Below are 22,294 nucleotides of genomic sequence, written 5' to 3' on the forward strand. Positions count from 1 at the left end.
AGGATTTTTTTATGAATTTATTTGCAAATTATGGTGGAAAATAAGTAAATTTCCAGCTGCAATAGTGATTTACAACATTAACAACATTAACAATGTCTACATTGTATTTCTGATCAATTTTATGTTATTTTAATGGACAAAAAAACGTGCTTTTCTTTCAAAAACAAATACATTTCTAAGTGACCCCAAACTAATGAAAGGTAGTGTATATTTGAGTGAAAAGCAAGCCCCTATATGCCACTCTTACAATAAAGATATCCACAACAAAACATATCACCATAAAGCAGGTGAGTATTACCAAGAAATACACCAACTCATTCTCTGTATTCATTTTCGTATATCTTTATTCAAGGTCTTCAATTCATACAAAATGTAATGGTTTAAATGACTGTAGGATTGACAGTCATATAACATATTCGACAGTAAAGGACCCAGTTGCTCCAGAACCTCAGAAAATAATCCTTCTTCACTAAACCACACATATGGTTCAAATATAGTTCAATACTTTTGTTTAAATGTTGATATTTAAGCTCTTTTGTCTTTCCAGAAACAAAAACATATGATTTAAAGATCTTCAGAAAATACAACCAGTGAATAGATTGTATAAAAAAAATATTATTATTTTTGCACATGCACATACTTTTCATAACATGCAAACATGACATGTCCAGGGAATATAGCCACAGGAAATCTGGATGAGGTATGAAGAGACAAACTGGTTTTAAAATTGGCACTCTAATTAACGGGGGGGTTGGGGTGGGTGAGGTGAGGTTGAAAAAAATAAAGGATCTGTTCACAGATCTAGGGGTGCACACTGCTTTCTCCTCAACTAGGGCACCATAAAGTGGCTTTTAGAGGCCAAGGAAGAGTCTTGCAATCTACAATGCTACTGTACCTTCCCCTATAAATAGCCATGTTCAAATGTAAAGTCTTCGATTCAATGTCTAGTACTTTACCTTTTGACGATCCATCAAATAGATTGCGCAATACATCTAACTCTAGAAAACAAAATAGATCAAAATAAATGTGATTTCTGATTGCGTACAATAAAAACAAACACATCTGGGTGGTTGGTGGTCTGGGTGGTTGTATCAGGCTACATGCAATAGACTTGCTGAACTCAAAATGTCCTGTTTGACATAATTCAATTGTTAATAATTGTGCCTTTGTCAATGCATTTTCAATGTACATTATATACTACATTTGCATTTTTACAACTCTTTGTAAATATATCCAAAGTCAAATTTGGTCACAATCGTGCTAAAGCCTGAATCTGGAGAACCCAGAGGGTAAAGTTACAGGGCAAGTGAGAGTTAGTCCAAAAGTGTCATCTTGTTGCATAGCCCTACTTGAAAGAGTCAATTGTCAACGCAACCCTTCAATACCTGCGAAGTTGTAGGCTATGTATCAGTTAGTGAAGGCCTTCACACGACCCTGCCTTCAGGATAAATATATTTGGAAGAAAACAAACCCATGAGATATGGGCAAAAGTGGCAGAATTCATAAGCATACTGTACATGTAATCTACTTCTCTTCATATATGAGAGATATGAGGCAAGTGTTTATAAACATGATACTTGAATATATTGTTTCTATCAATAAGAACAGGTAAAGTGAAACTTTCCTAGTTGGAGGGAATCACAAATGGCACTTTTTCCCCTTGGAACCACTTTGCCTTCCATCTAACTCTGGCAGTACTGTATATTTTTGGAAGAGAAAGGCAAAAGCTCTGTATACACCCTTAAGCAAAAGTAAACACAACTTCGACAAGTTCAAAACCCTGGCATGCATTACATTGCTTGCTTCAGATCTGTAGTTCTGACCTACTTATAACTCTATTTTACATCATCATTACAAAAAAAAATGTGTCGATGCATTCTTTTCCTCATTGGAGTTTCAAAGGAAAAGCGTTGTTACTGTATTCCTTGAATTCAGTAAACCTCTCTTTGCTTTACAACTATATACATTTTTTACTCATAACAGTGACTGTGTATACCTCTTATACCGTAAACCCTACATCATACGTTCCATCCTCCCCTCTCCAGTGTTGATACATCACAAAAGTCAGGCTGCATTATAACTAGAATAACATATATTTAATGATAGGCACTTGGTATTCAGCCACTAGAGCAGTACATTAGAAACAGATGACCGATCCAACCACACTCAAAAAAAAAAAATGAACATCATGAAAAGATATTCCATTTAATGTTATGGTTCCATAAAAAAAAATATTTGAATCTTCGGTCCTTCTGTGTTTTGTGTTTTTTGTTGTCGTTCAGAAATAGTTCAACATGTCATAGGTGACACGGGAAAACAGCAGCAATACTATACCTACTTAACCATATACTCTCCGTAATGCATCTTACTGTAATACCCAGAGTTATAGAAAGAGGGAGTTAGGCCAGGTTTTAGAACAGCCGCCATGTTAGAACCCATATAAAACTCTATTCTTGAAATGTTGGTGATGTAACAATAGGAGAGCGTCTATGACAGTTCCCTAAGAAATGACCCGCTGTAAAACAAGCAAAACAGAGCAGCGAATTTAACATACATTTGTATTGATTAGCATTTGGAATGATGTGTATGCAAGTCTGCACAACGCCAATGATCAATTAGCCACGGTTATAGAGGAGAAAGTGGCGGTCTCAGGAACATTCAGACAAAAAGTGCATTGGCCCAACTCTCTATATATGATTCTGGTAATACACTCTTAGAAAACAATGTGCTATCTAGAACCTAAAAGGTTTATACGTCTGTCCCCATAGGAGAACCCTTTTGGGTTCCAGGTAGAACCCTTTTGATTTCAGGTAGAAGCCTTTTGGGTTCCGTATAGAACCATTTTCACAGAGAGTTCAACAGGGAACCTAAAAGGGTTCTCCTAAGGGCCGAAAACCCCTTTTGGAAACTTTTTTTTCTAAGAGTGTACCAACAGGAGTCTAACGACGCTCTTGTGTAGAAAGAGTTAAAGAGATACTAAAGGATTTTCTGCAGAGAGGGAAGGGATTGGGTGGTAGTGCATCATTATCATCACTTGTTCCTCCTGGTCCTACTCATATTACTTCCAGTGCCAGCAGACACACTACAGGACAAGACACACCATAACGAACGTCGGCACAGTAGATCACCAGCTGGGTGTCAACTAGCAGGGGCGATTCATCGTGCAGAAAGTAATAGAAAATGGCGCCCGTTATTCTGGCGACAGGACAGCCACCTGCTGCTTTTAACCGTTCATAGGCATGGTGTGTTTTGTCCTTTAGCCAGCAATCCCATTTTAGATCTGGACAGAGGGGGACAGAAAGGCTTTTATCTGGTCAATGCTGTAGAGAAACACAGTTCACAGTCTTAGTTGTTTTCCTCCAAAGACCGTAGGAAGACATTTAGGCTTTTTTTTCATCTATTAAAACAATTTGACTGACCAGCGCTTTAAATATTCACAGGGATTTCACATGTGCTCTGCACACCATCAAAGCTTTCATTTCAGTGAAATAATGGAATTGATTAAATGTAATATCAGGTGTCCTTCGTCCTTTAGTGCCATTTGCCAAGAAAAGAGAAAACATCCCTAAGAATGGGTTTCCTTTTCAGAGTACTTTCTGTATGTTTAACACATCTTGGAATATACCTGTCTCCATTGGCCACCTATGAGCACGCAGGAACTGACATCAACTGACATGTGGCCCTCTGTAGCTCAGTTGGTAGAGCATGGTGCTTGCAATGCCAGGGTTGTGGGTTTGAGTCCTGGGACCACCCATACATACAATGTATGCACGCACGACTGTAAGTTGCTTTGGCTAAAAGCGTCTGCTAAATGGCATATATTATATATTATCAACACTGTACTGTAATCAGTACACAAGATGAGCGAGTTCATCAACGTTCAAGCTAAAACGCTTTCAGACATGTGAAGGGGGATGTAAGCTACGCTAACACCAGTCCTCCTCTTCCTTCTCCCGGAAGCTCCCAGTTCCTCTGGTGCTGGAACTCGAACCGGCGTTGACCCCCAGAGTGAAGTGGTACCCGTTTGGGACCCCAGCCCGGCCCTGTGGGGCAGGTGCAGAGGACGGCTCAGTAGCCCCATGGGAAGCTGAGGCAGAGGTCCTGGGGGAGTGTCCTCCTCCCCTCCATGGGTGCTCACAGCGTCCTGGAAGTCATCAGGCTCCTCAGGGAGGCTGCGTGGAGGGGCACCCCGCGACTGGGGGCTCAGGTTGGGGTCTGAGCCGATGTGGGTGACGGGCATGGCGGGTGACTCCAGCAGGGCGCTATGCTCCGAGAGGCCACGGCTGAGACTGGACTTGTGCCCCGTGGCACCAAACTGCACAGGTGAGGAGTTGGCGGTCTTGTAGGCCACGGCGGGGCGGGGGGTGAGGGGGGTCTGGGGGAGCTGTCTGCGCCCACGGCAGGGCGTGCTGAACGCTGAAGTTAAGACCACTTGGCTGCCTTTAGCCATGCCGATACTCTGCAAGAGACAGCAAACAAATCAGAGAGTAGTTGAGAGGCAGGGATGGACGGCATACTGGCCACTCTAACCTAAATCATCTCACCCTGAAGCAGCACTATCATCCCACCCTAAAACCACAAGCTCCAGGTCCACTCACCTGCTTGAAGAGGCCTAGGTCATGGGTCTCTCCAGGGGAGGTGGAGCGGCTTGGGCCGGCTGACTTGGTGTGGTAGTGCTCCCTGCCTCCGTAGCGCTCACAGGAGTAGCGCTGCTTCTCCCCGGCAGCAGAGTGATGCCTCCTCTCCTGAGGCCTGCCTCGGTCACGCTCCCTCGCCCGCTCCCTGGACAAGCCCTCCACGGCAGGATCAGCAGGCAAACCTGAGGCCGACACACACAGACACAAGATTAGGGACTGAAGTAAACTACACTCGTGGAGTATATATGTGCATGTGGGTGTGACAGACCTAATAAAAATGCATAACGCTAAAACATCAGGAAGTGATTTTTGTTGATCTTTCAATTTTCTTCCAAAATTCTGTGCTCTGATGAAAACCACAATGACAGAACAAAACAACTTTAAGTGGCTGTTTTTCATTCTTAATGTGTCCAGAGGCCTACCCTGGTGTGTCTGGCCCAGAGGAATGTAACTCTTTCTCATCCTCCCTCTGTCTATTGCTCGCGCTCCTTCCCTCTCTCCCTCACCTTCTCTCTGTCTCCTCTCTGGGTTTTCTGTTGCCCTGCCAAGAGGTGTCCATAAATCCCACTGACTGGGCCTGTCCACTGGGGCCTTTTATCTGCACCAATAAAGCCAAGCTGCTGCTGCCCTCCAATGCCAACACAAAAAACACGCTGCGCCCACGGCACCAACGCACTCCACCAGACCATGAATACGGCCTGATCTCTATTGCAGATGATCTCTGTGTGGCCACCAGCGGACACTAGGGTTTCATATTTTCCCAGTATTTTACCAATGTTCCATCCCGAGAATAATTCACTTTCCTATCCTGGGAACACAGTATCTTACGCCAAAACCCAACGTGTCATTCAAGAGCATTATAAAGCACATTAAAAGGCCTATGTCTGGATTTGATTAGAGATTTGATAAAAGCCTGATGCTACCTCAGCCTGATGAGCCATACATTAAATACATTATATGAGCCCTATATTTAAGACATTTACTGGATAATGTGCCATTATCCAGTACATTTAATATAAGTCGTAAGTCGCTCTGGATAAGAGCGTCTGCTAAATGACTTAAATGTAAATGTAAATGTAAATAATATACTACTACTGCTACTGTATACTGCATATAGTATATTATACTGCACATTATGCACGACAGAAACACATAAAAGCTCATAGATGTAGCTCGCTATATGCTCTCTTGGGAAAATAAATGATATTTTTGAGCCTGAACTGTATTACTGTTCTGTGTTTTATTATACTGTTTTATGTGGACAGGAATTACACATCATGAATCACACCATGATAAAGCAGGGATAGAACATGACTCTGTACTTGCTAGCGAATTTGATTTTGAAATATAACAGGGCCTATAATTAGTATGCTCATGCATTTACAGTATATTTACACCTTACATAATATGTTATTCGCCTACCTCTTTCTCTTTTGGTTCATTCCTCGCTCGCTTTCAACAGTTAAATGAAACACGTTTCATTGTCTGTACTTTGCACCGTTTATCTTTCCCTCGATCCTGACTAGTCTCCCAGTCCCTGCCTCTGAAAAACATCCCCACAGCATGATGCTGACCAAGGCCCTTCTCCTCCGATTGCGCAGTTTGGCCAGACGGACAACTCTAAGAATAGTCTTGGTGGTTCCAAACTTCTTCCATTTAAGAATGATGGAGGCCACTGTGTTCTTGGGGACCTTTAATGCTGTAGAAATGTTTTGGTACCCTTCCCCAGATCTGTGCCTCGTCACAATCCTGTCTCGGATCTCTACAGACAATTCCTTGGACTTCATTGGTTGGCAATATCAAATATATATATCTTTAATATAAAAAATGGTCTATCATGCCTGCTTTAAGTCTGGTTTTGGGGTGGGGCTCTGTTAGAACATGGAGGGGTTGGGGTGGGTTTGATTTGGTAGGGAATCCGTGTGTGTTCTTCCCTCTACCAGTTCCGTCTGTTATCTGTATCAGCATAAACAATAAAAATATGATAATAAAATTATAATAAGGTGAGCCTCGAAAGCCAGATGGAGATGGGTAAATTAGTCTTTATATTACTGTAGCATAGACTATGTTGCAGAAAATATAGGCCTACCAATCACAATAAAACAAGTTACCATAATGAGATGGTAGGTCTACATGCATTGTGACCTGCGCTCCATACTGAGATGGTAGGTCTACATGCATTGTGACCTGCGCTCCATACTGAGATGGTAGGTCTACATGCATTGTGACCTGCGCTCCATACTGAGATGGTAGGTCTACATGCATTGTGACCTGCGCTCCATACTGAGATGGTAGGTCTACATGCATTGTGACCTGCGCTCCATACTGAGATGGTATGTCTACATGCATTGTGACCTGCGCTCCATACTGAGATGGTAGGTCTACATGCATTGTGACCTGCGCTCCATACTGAGATGGTAGGTCTACATGCATTGTGACCTGCGCTCCATACTGAGATGGTATGTCTACATGCATTGTGACCTGCGCTCCATACTGAGATGGTAGGTCTACATGCATTGTGACCTGCGCTCCATACTGAGATGGTATGTCTACATGCATTGTGACCTGCGCTCCATACTGAGATGGTAGGTCTACATGCATTGTGACCTGCGCTCCATACTGAGATGGTAGGTCTACATGCATTGTGACCTGCGCTCCATACTGAGATGGTATGTCTACATGCATTGTGACCTGCGCTCCATACTGAGATGGGCAGTCTGTCCCCACCCTGAGCGTTGATGATTCATCATGCAGAGGCCGTAGAGAATCCCGATTTAGGCAGCGCATATAATTTAACAGTTCCATTTCATGCCATGCTGTTCATATAGATAATGTATTATCATTTACCGGTTTCTAGCAGTTACTTATCCTCGGAAAAGGGAGTGTCAGACATGAACTCATACAGAGCAAACAGGGACATAGGGGTGTCATCATGGATTCTGAGCCATGTGGAATGGTACAGTATCTGTGTGGGTGTGTATGAGGTACAGTAGGTCAGTATGGGGGTGTGTGTGCATGTGTGTACTGACGACATTTAACCTATGGGAGAAAATGAACTAAACCAACAAAACTCTTGGCTGCTGAAGCCCCTGTTCTGTGGGGCTCAGGCTGCCTGAGATAATCTTGACTAGAAGAAAAAAGGTGCTTTAGCCTGCACATGAGACTGGCTAATTTCACATCGTTGTACAGTGCATAGTGGCTGCCCCGTCGCCCATAAGGGGAGCTACTATTGGAGCAGCCGATTATATAACTACCGCGTTTGAGGTTATAGTACAAAGGGGAACGACAAACTTTAAAAATCTAATCCCCACAAAGCAAATTTTCCTCGGGGGATCTCATAAGTCTCTTTGTTAGTCAGATGGAAAGCTTGACACGCAAAATCTCTGGCTCAAGCTTTTTATTAAACACAACAGAAACCTCTTTCCTTCATAACCCGATCACAGGCCCTTAATCCGATACGGAATTTCTGCTCCTATGCAAAAGCGTCCAAGCGATTTGGAACAAGAGCCAAGTCTCTAGGTCTCTCTGCCTCTGAGAATGAAAGGTTTCCTTACTCTATTGCTGTATGAATTCATAGTTCATGATATGCTATATGGGTTCCACAGTGAGGTGTCTTTCAGTCTGTGTATGTTGCTGCATGAGCGGAAATATGCATGTGAACGTGTGTGTGTGTGTGTGTGTGTGTGTGTGTGTGTGTGTGTGTGTGTGTGTGTGTGTGTGTGGGGGTGTGTGTAACCTATGATTGACACTAGCAGAGCAACGGTCTTCCAAGTGTATTTATAAAAGGTCAAAAATACAATTGTGATCCATGTAATAGCTGCATAATGGAGTGAGATACTCAATGAATAAAAATGAATGAAATATTGACTGATTTAATGACAGACAAAAACATATGAAATCCACCAGTTTTGGTGGGAATTTACATTTCAACTTTATGTCATGAAAGGACCCTAACGTCTGTAAGCCTCATATGACTTATTTAGGTGTTTTGTTATCACATTGATAGAATAATAACGTTTTATTATGTATAATTTGCATATACACTTGAATATAAATTACCCTTTTGCATAGTCAACTTCAGTTGGAATTTATCAATGCACACACAAATACTACTATTTATGAGATTTGGCAGTTCCTTTTTGGGAGTGGCTTCCTTTGCAGGTGAATTACTTTGTGAACATTTCAAATGAATGAACTCTTAACTTTTTAAAACTATGCAAAAAAGGAACACCCACCTTTCTCCCGTCTTGCGGTATAAATATTTTATCCCGTCGGCATTGTAAATGATGATCAGAAACAACATGTGCCATTGTTGACATTTTGAAGGGATCCAGCATGTGTTTGAGCGGCCATAACAGATGTTAAAATATGCTCTGTACAAGCAACAGTAAGAAATACATCAATTCAGCAACAATTACGTGACAAGTGAATTTTCACCCCACAAAAACAGGGAAGTAATGGCTGGAGAGAGGGAATTCTGAGGTGGACGGTGCGTTGCTAACGTGTGTGTCTGAACATGCATGTATGGTGTGTCTCTCACCTGCTATACTAGAAGGCTGCACGCTGGATGCCCTGTCGAGTGACTTCTGCTTCTTGTCCCTGTCCTTGTCCCTGCGTCTGTGACAGCGGTGGTGGTGGTGATGGTGGTAGGGCCTGTCTTGGGCCTGGCCTGGGGCTGAGGATGACTGGGCCTGGGCTTGGCTAGGCATCTCCAGGGTGTAGTCCCTCAGACTCACCTCCTGGGGGCGCTGGGAAGCCAACGTGGATGCCGACCGCCTGATAGGACTGATGTCAGGGATAGGCTGGGAGGAGCGAGCAAAGACGAAAAACGGTGAGTGGAGGAATACAAGATGGAGGGCTAGCTACCATAGAAGTGTAGCATTAGAGTATTCTAAAATACAGCACAACCACTGGACTGGAGCATCAAGCACCAAACTGTTCACTCGACAGTAGACACAGTACAGACGAGGAGGTACAACAGACCAGTGGACACCAATCTTTGGGCTTGAGACTGACGTTCAACCTCTTCAGACACAAATGTTGAGGAGACATTTCTGACTGAAACACTGAGCGATTTCAATACTCACTACAGTTCATCTTGAATACATCACTAATGATTGGCATACCACCGCCCAATCCCAAATCAACCCATTTGCCCACATCCCTATGGTATAATCAATATGGTAATGATATGGTAATGACTCTACCTTGCCTCTGGCCAGCTTTTATGTGCGGCTTGCTGACATTGTAGGAAGGCTCAGTGTCAGCATGCTGCATGCAATGATCTGGGCAAGAGCTAGCCTCTGGCATGCTAAGTGGCAACATACTGGCACCATACCATATTTACCATGCTGTCTAAATCTATCATTTTTTTTCATACACACAGGTGCATAGGGGGTAAGAGCTAATGTTCGATTTGGGGTTGGATGTACGGAATGTTTGAGTTGTTAAAACTTGTCGTAAACCAGCGGGAGACACTGCTAGTGAACGAAGAATAAGCAGGGTGTTGACGTTTCCCTTGAAATATTTCCCACCTTGACAGGTGCTGAGTTGTCTGTGTTTGGAAAAAGCCTGATGCCGCAGTGAAATTAACATGGCAAAATAGAACAGTGAGAAGTTTAAGACTGGAGGTAAATAAAGTAAGTGAAAATGACAGGCTGGAACACTAGCTACGTTATTCCTCCCTCTGGTGGTAACAGCCTGGATGACACCCTGCCACATAATGCCAAGAGCAGTCTCCTGGAAACGGCATATAAACCATCCTTTTCAAGGTTAGTTTTTAATTCATTGTTGAAAAGGTAAATCAATGAAGTGATATTGTAGATCATAACCAAATTGATTCTTGAGGTATACGCTCCGTTGTTCTAAGAGTTCCTATCAGTCCCGGCCAGTAGCTACAGTCAGTGGTTTGTACAACAAAAACCACAACAACCACGACAACAACACATGGAAATGAAGAGAGAACAGTACAGTTATGTCAACGTCGGAAAATAGCAGTGCTCTCAGTGCCTACATTAAAACATTGACAAACCACCCACTGAAAAGACACACAAACATACAATGGTCACAATGGTCATATCACGTCACTTCATGGCAAGAAAGCGAAAAAAAAGAGTGTTTGTGGTGTCCCATGGATTTATGTGAGGTGAAGTACTAAAACACTCACACCAATATGGGCTTTAGCTAATGTCTAAAGAGTGTTTGGTGTCCCATGGATTTATGTGAGGTGAAGTACTAAACCACTCACACCAATATGGGCTTTAGCTAATGTCTAAAGAGTGTCAAACTGATGGTGAGAGTATGTGAACTCCCCACTGGAATGGAGGGAGCACATAGAGGCCAACATAGAGATGGAAAGAGAGGGATGAGAGAGAAAAGGAAAGAGGTGTAACAGAGAGAGAGAAAAGGAAAGAGATATGACAGAGAGAGAGAGAGAGAGAGAGAGACTTTAGACTTTTTGTCTTTCTTTAATGATACATCCTCATTTCATTAAAACCTCACAACCACCACCACTACCCCCCCCCACCCCCTTTAAAAAACAAATATCCTGTGTGCCGCATACTCACCTTGTCCTCTACCCCACGATACAAAACATCCCAATAACCAAAACCCCACCACTTCTACAACATCACACATCCCAATAACCAAAACCCCACCACTTCTACAACATCACACATCCCAATAACCAAAACCCACCACTTCTACTACCGTATATCCAACCCATCTTCCCCAGCTATACAGATGGCCTCCCAGACACACCATCTCCTGAAACATCTCCACACTTTATATAATTTTAAATTAAGCCGCGCAGAGACCATCCCATTAAATAATAGTAAAGGGTCTGTTATCCCCCCCACCCTAAGCCGCGCAGAGACCATCCCATTAAATAATAGTAAAGGGTATGTTATCCCCCCCACCCTAAGGCATGCAGAGACCATCCCATTAAATAATAGTAAAGGGTCTGTTATCCCCCCCACCCTAAGGCATGCAGAGACCATCCCATTAAATAATAGTAAAGGGTCTGTTATCCCCCCCACCCTAAGGCACGCAGAGACCATCCCATTAAATAATAGCAAAGGGTCTGTTATCCCCCCCACCTCTGACCCTGTTCCTCCTTGTTAGCCAAATAGCCAACTTTCCCTGAGCCCCACATACCCCCTGCCACTGATGTGCCTTCACTCCTGTTTGGCTCCTAATTTTCCTCACCTTAATGCAGAGGTTGTAGAGGGCTTTACCTCCCACCCTCTCAAACTCCCCCAGGCTCAGAGAGTTAAAGTCCAACAAGTCCTCCATACCCCTTCTGCTGTCACCTGCAGTGGCGGAAACATCGGTGGCTCCCCCCTTTGGCCACTCAAACACCCCCTTACCGGCTCAGACAGTGCCTCCTGGACCTCCCCCAGGAATCTCTCCAGCAGCCTAAGAGATGTTAGTCCTGTTTGTTGTGCCAGGACTTCCGGGGTTTTCCACCCTTCCTCACCCAGCAGTCGAAGGTCACCCAGCCTTAGTAAACCAGCTGGCATCAGTCACTTCTGCAGGGTGACCGATTGAACCGATCTCAAAAGGATGGCTGGATTGTGGAAGATAGGCTCCTCCCACAGTCCAGGCTCCACCCCCCTTCTCGTGTGGGCCTTAGCAGCTGCCAGGCCCTCAGCACCGCAGAGTAGAAATCAGAGAGACCTGCTGTACTCAGCCTCTCCAGCCTCATGAGGAAAAAGTTGCCAGTCCAACTCTAATCCGCAAGCTATCCTCAGCAGCGCCCGATGCTGGTTCTCTCCAGCCGACATCACTATGGTACAGCAGTCTTTGCGCCACCTTTAGTCAGAATGCAGCCACCCTTCTCTCCAGTTCCACCAGGCTCTGTCCTCCTTCGTGGATGGAGATGTACAACACTGCCGCCCTCAGCCAGTGATGGCCCAACCAGAAAAAAATCCACCAGGGCCTCCCGAGTGGCGCAGTGGTCTAAGGCACTGCATCGCAGTTCTAGCTGTGCCTACCCTGACGCATTCACACAACACGCAAAAGAAGTCCGGTCCAATTATTTCCCCGAATTTTTTATTAAACTCCACTGGGAGTCCATCGACCCCTGGTGTACGGCTGGGGGACTCCTGGGTTACGGCCTCTGCCAGTTCATGGGACAACAGGGGAATGTCAATTTGTCAATTTTTAGCTTAGGGAGTTCTGCAAACAAAACTTGAGCACACATAGGATTACACAGTTCTGCCCTATACCAGTCAGTATAAAACTCCACATTCCGCAATTTCCCCCACCACAGAGGTCACCCACCCATCTGACAGCCGCAAACAATGCATACCCTTGGCTTCATGGCTCTGTCTTTCCAAACAAAAGAAGAAGGAGCTCAGAGCATCTCCTTGAGCATGGAGAACCTAGCTCTTACAAATGCTCCCTTTGCTTTAACCTGGAAAAAACTGCCCAGGTCTCTACGTAATTCAGCTAAATTAGCCTGGAGGCCTACATTGCCTTGCCCCATGAGCTCAACCTCCACTTCACTGATACTTCGCTTGAGTTACCCCAATACTCTCCTAGCCTCTGAGAATGAAAGAGCTGTATACCGTTGACAGAAAAGCAGAATTTAGACTGTTCCCACATCCTACCATTGACTCAGAGACTCATACTCCTCTCTTCGCTGTCCCCACCTTTCCCAAAAAGTCTGGAAACCTGAGCAAAAAGTAGCATCTCATGCACATTGACCTCAATTTCCCCCATTGATGCTTGTATCCTCACCTTGTCTATAGCCTTTATGTGGGCACGCAAAGCTCGTATTCCCCAAATCCCCACACTCAAAGCACCGTAGACTATCTGTGCTGGCAAACCACGCGTAGAGTCCCTCCCCATGCCTCACTGGTACTTAATGAATATGATGTCAGTTCGGTTGTCATCTGAGACATTATGACTGATGACAGGACGACCTAAACTGTATCTGGGAAAGTATACACATTATAGTTATCAGATTCACATGGAATTGTTGTGCAATTCAAATGTTTAAATATAAAAGGATTTGTGAAAAGATTAAATGTAATTTTAGCTTCCAAATGTGTAACGTCGTTCTTCGTTTGTAGAAAGAGAGTCGGACCGAAATGCAGCGTGTTTGTTACTCATGATCTTTAATGAAGAAAACGAAACGATACATGAAATAACTAAATACAAAAACAACAAACGGAACGTGAAACTATTACAGCCTATCTGGTGAACACTACACAGAGACAGGAACAAACACCCACGAAATACAAAGCGAAACTATGGCTCCGAACCGTATTTATACGGTTCCCAATCAGAGACAACGATAAGCACCTGACTCTAATTGAGAATCGCCTCAGGCAGCCAAGCCTATACCACACCCCTAATCAGCCGCGATCCCAAATAATACAAACCCCAATATGAAACACAACATATAAACCCATGTCACACCCTGGCCTACCCAAACATATAACAAAAACACAAAATACAATGACCAAGGCGTGACAGAATGAGAGATTTGGGTTTTCATAAGGTTAGGGCTCTGCTCAATCAGTGGCCCACCCCTGTGAAGAGACATGGGTTATAAACTATGAAACACACCCTCCTCTCCCTCCAAGCCCTTGGCGAAAATGTAACCTCCTGTTCCGGGTACATTAGGATAACGGTCCGATGTCAGAAGGATTAATCACAGAACGAAGCCCACCTCAGCATTAGCTTTGGTTGCGAATGGTATGAACTTTGAACTCTTATTCGCTACAGAAGTGATACCTCCTATACCTCCTAAGTGATACCTCCGTTGGGTTAGCAGCGGCCGCTGTAAACGTGGGCTAGGAGAGGACAGACAGAGTATCCCGTCTACCACACGACGACGACACTACAATGTATCCCGTTCACCACCAGAGACACTCTTCAAAGGACTCTGTTGGGCAACACAGCCTTCCATCTACCACCATCTGAAGCGCAGCTCAGAGTAAATATTTATTTACCAAATGGACGGTAATTTAGAATGCGTAAGATTCTGTATTTACGATAGAGTAGCTTCCTACGGCCCGATAGAGACACAGCTTTTCTCTTTGTTCTTCAGTCTTCCCGCTCTTTCACTCAAACCCAACCCCCTTTTCTTTGTGTAACCAGCTGTCATATCTGTTCCGTCCGCTAGGGACGTTTTCCTTTATGACATCATTTGTAATCAAGGTATGATTCATTCTGTGATTACGTCATTCTGTGTGATTAGTTAGGTATTTAGTAAATAAATAATTAAACCCAATTTTGAATTGCTGATTCAACTTATTAGCCAGGGTTCGTGAAGATAACCAAGAATTTACAACTTTCAGATGTGACTGAAATAAGGTGACGATTAATATTGACTGCTATTGATGTAAAATATTACTAGGTCTTTAAGCGTTTATTCGGAAGATAACAGCTCTATAAATATTATTTTGTGGTGCCCCGACTCTCTAGTTAATTACATTTACATGATTAGCTCAATCAGGTAATATTAATTACAGAGAAAGGATTTTATAGAATAGCATGTCGTATTACTTAATCCGGCATAGCCAAAGACACGACAATGGTGACTATTAAAACCTTCCCTAACCAGAAACCGTGGATTGATGGCAGCATTCGCGCAAAACTGAAAGTGCAAACCACTGCTTTTAATCATGGCAAGGTGACCGGAAACATGACCGAATACAAACAGTGTAGCTATTCCCACCGCAAGGCAAACAAACAAGCTAAGCGTCAGTATAGAGACAATGTAGAGTCGCAATTCAACGGCTCAGACACGAGACGTATGTGGCAGGATCTACAGTCAATCACGGATTACAAAAAGAAAACCAGCTCCGTCGCGGACACCGATGTCTTGCTCCCAGACAAACTAAACAACTTCTTAGCTCGCTTTGAGGACAATACAGTGCCACTGACAAGGCCCACTGCCAAAACCTGCAGGCTCTCCTTCACCGCAGCCAACGTGAGTAAAACATTTATGTTAACCCTCGCAAGGCTGCCGGCCCAGATGACATTTCTAGCCACGTCCTCAGAGCATGCGCAGACGAGCTGGCTGGTGTGTTTACGGACATATTCAATCAATCCCTCTCCCTCATCTCATATGTATATACTGTACACTATACCATCGACTGCATCTTGCCTATGCCGTTCGGCCATCGCTCATCAATATATTTACATGTATATATTCTTATTCATTCCTTACACTTGTAAGGTAGTTGTTGTGAAATTGTTTGAATACTTGTTAGATGTTACGGCTTGGTCGGAACTAGAAGCACAAGCATTTCACTACACTTGCGTTAACATCTGTTAACCATGTGTATGTGACCAATAACATTTGATTTGATTTGACCTGAATCCATGTCGTAACAACAGCGTCTCCTCCGCGCTATGCTGCGAAGCCATCGAGCACACCACACCGCTCAAAACCCCAGGAAACTAAAACTCTGTCCTCTTCCTCCCTAACTTTGGAAAAAAGAACCGTGTGTACCGCTAAACTAACAGTGGGTTAACTCCACCATAGAAAATTAACATTGAAGGAAAAGACCAAGGAAAGAATCAAGAATATAAGGAAGGATAGAGCCCTCCACAACGCCTCTCAACTACAAAACACTCCCAGCATGCACTGAGAGAGAGAGATAAAGAGAGAGAAGAGAGAGAGAGAGAGAGAGAGAGAGAGACGGAACAGGTGTACATACTGCCAGGTAGGTCCCAGGTAGGTGGCGAGGGTGGTTCCGCTATCAGACAGCACACACAGGAAGGAGGTGGGTACAACATTAGCCATGGGCATCAAGAGGAGGAGAGAAAGAGGAGAGAGGAGGGAGGAGAAAGGGAAGAGAGGATGGGAGTGGATGGGGAGAAGGAAAGACAGACAGAGAGCAAAGCGAGACAGACAGGATTCATATGGTTAGACACGTAAACCAATCACACAGCTGGAAAAGAGGGTCCGGAAAAGGCCTTCAAGAGGAAAGAAACCTGGACTCCATTCACCACAAGAGCAGGGAGGAAAACGTGACAAAAATGAAAGACAGGTACAAAATAAATGTCAGACAAAAAAACTTTAAAGCATTGACTATAACCATAATGGAGGCCGACCAAAAGTCTAGTGTGAAACGTGAAAACAGACAAATGGGTCAAAAGAATAACAAGAAATATGTGGAAATGGTTTTCAATATTTATAAACAGGAAAGCATAGTGAAGATGGAGCATATTCGTAATAAGGTTTAAGCAGTTTCCCACACACTTCTCCATATTACATTATTAAGTATACACGGTACATCAGTAAAGTATATTACACAATGTGGCCATTATCAACAGTTGTTTAAAACATGAATATTTTATATTGTGTAGTATTCAAAAAATACTCTGCGTTAAGACAGACAGTTAAAAAGACAATATTCTCCCATGTGGCTCAGTTGGTAGATTATGGCAACATCAGGTTGTGGGTTTGACTCCCACGTGGGACCAATACCAAAATGGATGCGCTCACTACTGTAAGTAGCTCTGAATAAGATGTCTGCTAAATGACAGTAGTGTAAAAGGTACAGTGTAGTCACTGACATGACTGTACATTCAGATTTGTTAAGGGAAAAATGAAGAGATGTCACATAAGATCTACATACCAAAAGTCCTATGGGCCCTTGTCAAAAGTGGTACACTGCATATGGAAAAGGGTGACATTTGGGATGCACACGAGGTCAGCAGGATGACTTGATGTGCACTGACAGACAGCGTCTTTGCTTGAGTTAGCCTGTGGCTAGCCTGTGGCTAACTCAATCCATTTCTAGCTACCTGCCTTTATATTCAGTCTTTCTTCCACTCGGTCTTTCTTTATATGTTCTCTTTCACTTCAACTACTTTCCCCACTCCCTTCTCTCTCTGTGTCTCAATAATATCATCACCAACTACTACCAACTACATGAGAAAGTATTGTTGAATAAGGTCAAGTTTACTAGTAAAAACGGTGTCGTACCATAGATATCAAAACTCATGTTTACTAGCATTGTCCTAATGTTGACGTGGTCCTAATTGTAGAGTTAATGCTGTTTGATTTGAGCAGGCACCACGTTGGCCGCCCTGGCGGGGTTCTGGTGGGGTCCTATGTGAGAGAGTACAGGGGAACAGTAAGGAAGTGAGTGAAGGAGGACTTACATAGTACTGGGAGTCCAGTCTAGGCATGGAGGCTGCTCTGCCATGGCCCTCCAGACCAAAGTAGCCCTCTGAATCAGCACCGTTCTCCGTCTGCCTCATCTCCACTGGTTCCTGAAACAACACACCGTGTGCATATAGTTGAGTTGAGGATACCAGAGTGAATGATGGCGCGGTAGCTGCTTGCGTAATTCACATCTTTGGTCAATTATATGTTGGGTTGCAAAACAGCACATTTCCCAAAATTCCCAGCTTCTCCAGAAATCCCGGTCGGAAGATTTTAGGATTTCCTTCTTATTCCCTCCTGATACCAGGAATTTTCCCAACCGAGACTTCTGGAAAACCTTGGAATTTCAGAAAAGTTATCAGAATTTGCAACCACTAGTTGTGGGTACCAGAGGTTTAACAGTGAATTATGGTACGATGGTTTTTTGCATAATTCCTATCTTTGGTATTATATATGTACTAAGTACTTGAGGTTTGATGGAGTAGGGCACGTCCTCTGACTGGCCCCGCTGTACAGTCCGACCGCTAGTGCTGGACCGCTGACCCTCCTGAGACAGCTGATCTCCTGATACGGACTCATTTATGGCACTTCTAGGGCTTGGTCTGAGGTCACACACGCAAAACACACACAAACATTGTGAGATATCTATCCGGCTCCGCGGCCACCATCCCGTGGAGGTCACACAGCCTGAGCGTCCACCACCCCAAAACTCCCAACCAACGCGTTCATTTAAATGTGGTGACAGTTGGAGAAATTGGTTGAGCCACACTGAGATTTCAAAAAGTATGAAAGCCAAAGACTGATAAGCACTTCACGTTGATCACTACTACGTCTTCCTGTTTCCTTCCTGCGTGCAGAAGTGTATATGCCATGTATCTGTACATTTCTATTGACTAGTGTATCTATACAAAGACTGTATATCTGCTAAGAAAAACATATGGGCGGGCACTCACACTGTGTCACCATTGGTTAGAGAGGTGGTGACGGGCGGGGGCTCTGGCTGAGGCTCTGGTTCAGGTTGTGAGGGGGGCGGGGGCTTGGCAGTGGTGATTGGCGTCTCCTCTTGCATATGGGTCATGGGCATCATGGGGCGGAAGAAGGCTGCACCCTTTTTATTCTGAAGGAGACAGAGAGATTTCTAGTCATCTGGACCTCCCGTCGGCTTTTCTCACTAGAATCAAGTAGAGGTAGTGACAAATTCAATGGATGTGGAGCCTATAGCGCGTTAGTCATTTGTGGATGGAGATAGCCCTCAATGGCGCAGCCCATGCTGTCGCAGAAGCAATTATGGCAAAGTTGAGTCCTCTTTCCAACTCTATGTTGTGGCCATATACTACCTTAATTGTCCCTGTGAAGTCCAGTCCCAGTTGCTGTTCCAGCCTCTTGGCCCGGTTCTGCTTGTAGTAGTCAAAGATCATGAGGGCAGCATAGACCTTCCCCACTGTCAGCTCTCGGTTTACAACCGCAAAGGGGCATATGAGCTCATTGAACTCATCAACTGAAAGGAGTGAAGAAAGAAGGAAAAATGAAGAGAGAAAGTCAGTGGAGAAAAGCTGAAGCACGAGTCGTCTTCTCTCCACAACCACTAGATGGCATTGGAAGAGCAGACAGAATGAAGGAGATTATACTGTAGTCAGGTTCTGGGTGTGTGTGTGTGTGTGTGTGTAAATATAGCTCCCTCATACACAGAGTAAACTGAAGAGCAGTAGAAAGAGCAGAACGAGAAAACAGTTGAGACTACACACTCACTCAAAGGATGACTGGGCTTTGGTGAAGCTCAGTGCTCTGAAGATTATTGCAAGTCTTTTTTGTGTCTCTCAGCTCTTTCTCTTCTGTCTCTCTATGGCTCTCTATTTCAGTTTCTCTTTCATGCTCTCTAACACAAACATAGACACCAAGACACGCACGCACACACGCGCGCGCATGCACGCACGCACGCACGCACGCACGCACACACACACACACACACACACACACACACACACACACACACACTATTGCTTTACTAACCTTGTGGGGACACACAATTGATTCCCATTCAAAATCCTACTTTCCCTAAACCCTAAACCTGACCCTAACTTTAACCTTAACCCTAAACCTAATTACAACCCCCCTAGAAATAATATTTTTCCTCATGGGGACTCGCAACATGTCCATATTTATTTTTGTATATATTTTTTTAACCTTTATTTAACTAGGCAAATCAGTTAAGAACAAATTCTCATTTTCAATGACAGCCTAGGAACAGTGGGTTAACTGCCTGGTTTAGGGGCAGAACGACAGATTCGATTTTGCAACCTTTCGGTTACTTGTCCAATGCTCTAACCACTAGAGTTGGTCATTTACTATTATTGTGGGGACCTCTGCTTTCCACAAGTATAGTTAAAACACACACACACACACACACACACACACACACACACACACACACACACACACACACACACACACACACACACACACACACACACACACACACACACACACACACACACACCAGTGTCGCCTACCTTTATATGGTGTGACCAGCAGGTCAACAGTCTTCTGAGGCAGGTTAGGCCAGACTCTGGAGATCTCCTTCCTCAGATCAACATCACACAGGCGCTGAGCCAGCACCCCTGAGGAGAGACACACTCATATGTCACATCAAGTCCATCCACACTTATCAATCAGCAAACACTAACAGACTTGGAACCTCTGACCATGGCAATTTGACTGATAAACACAGATGCAATTCATTATGACTTGAATGGGGACTCCTTTCTATTCAATCTAGTTCATTGGTCTCACCCCTACCCATCAGACCTAGCAGGACAGGTTTTTAGGCCGCCACCCTATCTTTCTAGTCATTCTAGTTCATTGGTCTCACCCCTACCCATCAGACCTAGCAGGACAGGTTTTTAGGCCGCCACCCTGTCATTCTAGTCATTCTAGTTCATTGGTCTCACCCCTACCCATCAGACCTAGCAGGACAGGTTTTTAGGCCGCCACCCTATCTTTCTATTCAATCTAGTTCATTGGTCTCACTCCCTACCCATCAGACCTAGCAGGACAGGTTTTTAGGCCGCCACCCTATCTTTTATTCAATCTAGTTCATTGGTCTCACCCCTACCCATCAGACCTTCTACCCTATCTTTCTAGTCATTCTAGTTCATTGGTCTCACCCCTACCCATCAGACCTAGCAGGACAGGTTTTTAGGCCGCAACCCTATCTTTCTAGTCATTCTAGTTCATTGGTCTCACCCCTACCCATCAGACCTAGCAGGACAGGTTTTTAGGCCGCTGTCTTTTGAATGATTACATATTATTCTTTATTTCTTTACATAAAACACCACATTTCTAACAACTTTTTTATTCTATTCATGTTTTACATTGATTTTAATTTCCCTTTTTCCTATCCTATTATTGCGGTTGGAGTGTGTATGTGTGTAAGGGGATTAGGTCAGAGGTCACTGACCAGACGCCAGTTTGATCTCCAGAGCGGTGCGGATGAGAGCCATCAGCGTGGACGTGAAGTGCACCGTATTGTCATCGGCGATGGGCATGTTCATTTTGACCAATCGCTAAGGAGAATAGAAACCATGGTGAGGGGCCCATTAGAACACCAATTTTAGCACCTGTTACAATCAATTGCTCTTTGGGCAGGTTCTGTGTGCTGCCTGGTAGAGTAGTTCCATGTTAACTGATGGAATTGAGACTGACAAGTCCTGCAGAGACTGAGAGTGTCCTAATAGGGACACCGTACATACAGTGAGAGTGATGTTGACTTTTGACAGCCAGTGGTTTGGATTAGTTTCAGTCCAGCAGACAGAAGAGCTTTCCCAGGAGCACAACAACGCAACACAAGACATCCCAGAGAGGAGAGAGAGCAACACTCCATGCAAATGGTGATGTGAAAGTCAGACTATGGGTCAAGGTCTGAGATGGACATTGGGAGGGACATGCATAACAAATCAACTGGATGTGCATTAGGACTCCTCAGAACGTGTCAGTGAGTTTTCACTCAAAGACTGACAGGAAAGTGATGTCGTAGCGATTTACTAGAAGCCATGAGTGGTGTGGATGAAGAGTTAGTATTGTTCGGCATTACGTAAATGATAGAAACAGTTCACATGTCAACATGCTTCCAAGGCCCTGGAGGAGTATGTTTTAGTGCTGCTATGAAAGGATGAATAAATGAAGCCGTATCTGTTTTCTGGGGACACAATCCTCCCCCTAGCCTCTTCATTTTTAGGCGGGTAGCAGAGCAGACAGATCATCTGCGTCCCAAATGACACCTTATTCCCTAAATAGTTCATTAAACAGGGAATAGTGCCATTTGAGACTCAGTCATAGTGACATACATGCATGTAGATCTCCATGAACGGCTAATGGGGAGGAAGGATGAGACACAAACACATGCATGCTTCGCAGAGGGGAAGACTGGGACGGATGAATCATATTGTCTTCAAGCCAAGTGGAGGGGAATCTCAGATGAGGCATGTGTGTGCAAGCAAGCCTCCCTTGAACTCAAGAGAGCATA

General features: G+C 44.2%; 1 protein-coding gene across 1 annotated transcript in view; it reads right to left on the minus strand.

Annotated features, from left to right (window-relative positions):
• Nucleotides 1–259: 259 nt before the first annotated feature.
• The window catches only part of cacna1bb (calcium channel, voltage-dependent, N type, alpha 1B subunit, b), a 266,657-nt gene continuing 244,622 nt past the window's right edge, over nucleotides 260–22,294 (minus strand). The window contains 11 exon segments of the mRNA XM_065004677.1: nucleotides 260–4,106; nucleotides 4,109–4,459; nucleotides 4,599–4,819; nucleotides 9,178–9,439; nucleotides 16,316–16,354; nucleotides 17,769–17,879; nucleotides 18,239–18,374; nucleotides 18,726–18,889; nucleotides 19,110–19,270; nucleotides 20,283–20,390; nucleotides 21,230–21,335. Coding sequence (XP_064860749.1) covers nucleotides 3,927–4,106; nucleotides 4,109–4,459; nucleotides 4,599–4,819; nucleotides 9,178–9,439; nucleotides 16,316–16,354; nucleotides 17,769–17,879; nucleotides 18,239–18,374; nucleotides 18,726–18,889; nucleotides 19,110–19,270; nucleotides 20,283–20,390; nucleotides 21,230–21,335 — 1,839 coding nt within the window. The 3' untranslated portion in view covers nucleotides 260–3,926.

The sequence above is a fragment of the Oncorhynchus nerka genome, linkage group LG19 (genome assembly GCF_034236695.1).
Source record: "Oncorhynchus nerka isolate Pitt River linkage group LG19, Oner_Uvic_2.0, whole genome shotgun sequence".
NCBI lineage: Eukaryota > Metazoa > Chordata > Actinopteri > Salmoniformes > Salmonidae > Oncorhynchus > Oncorhynchus nerka.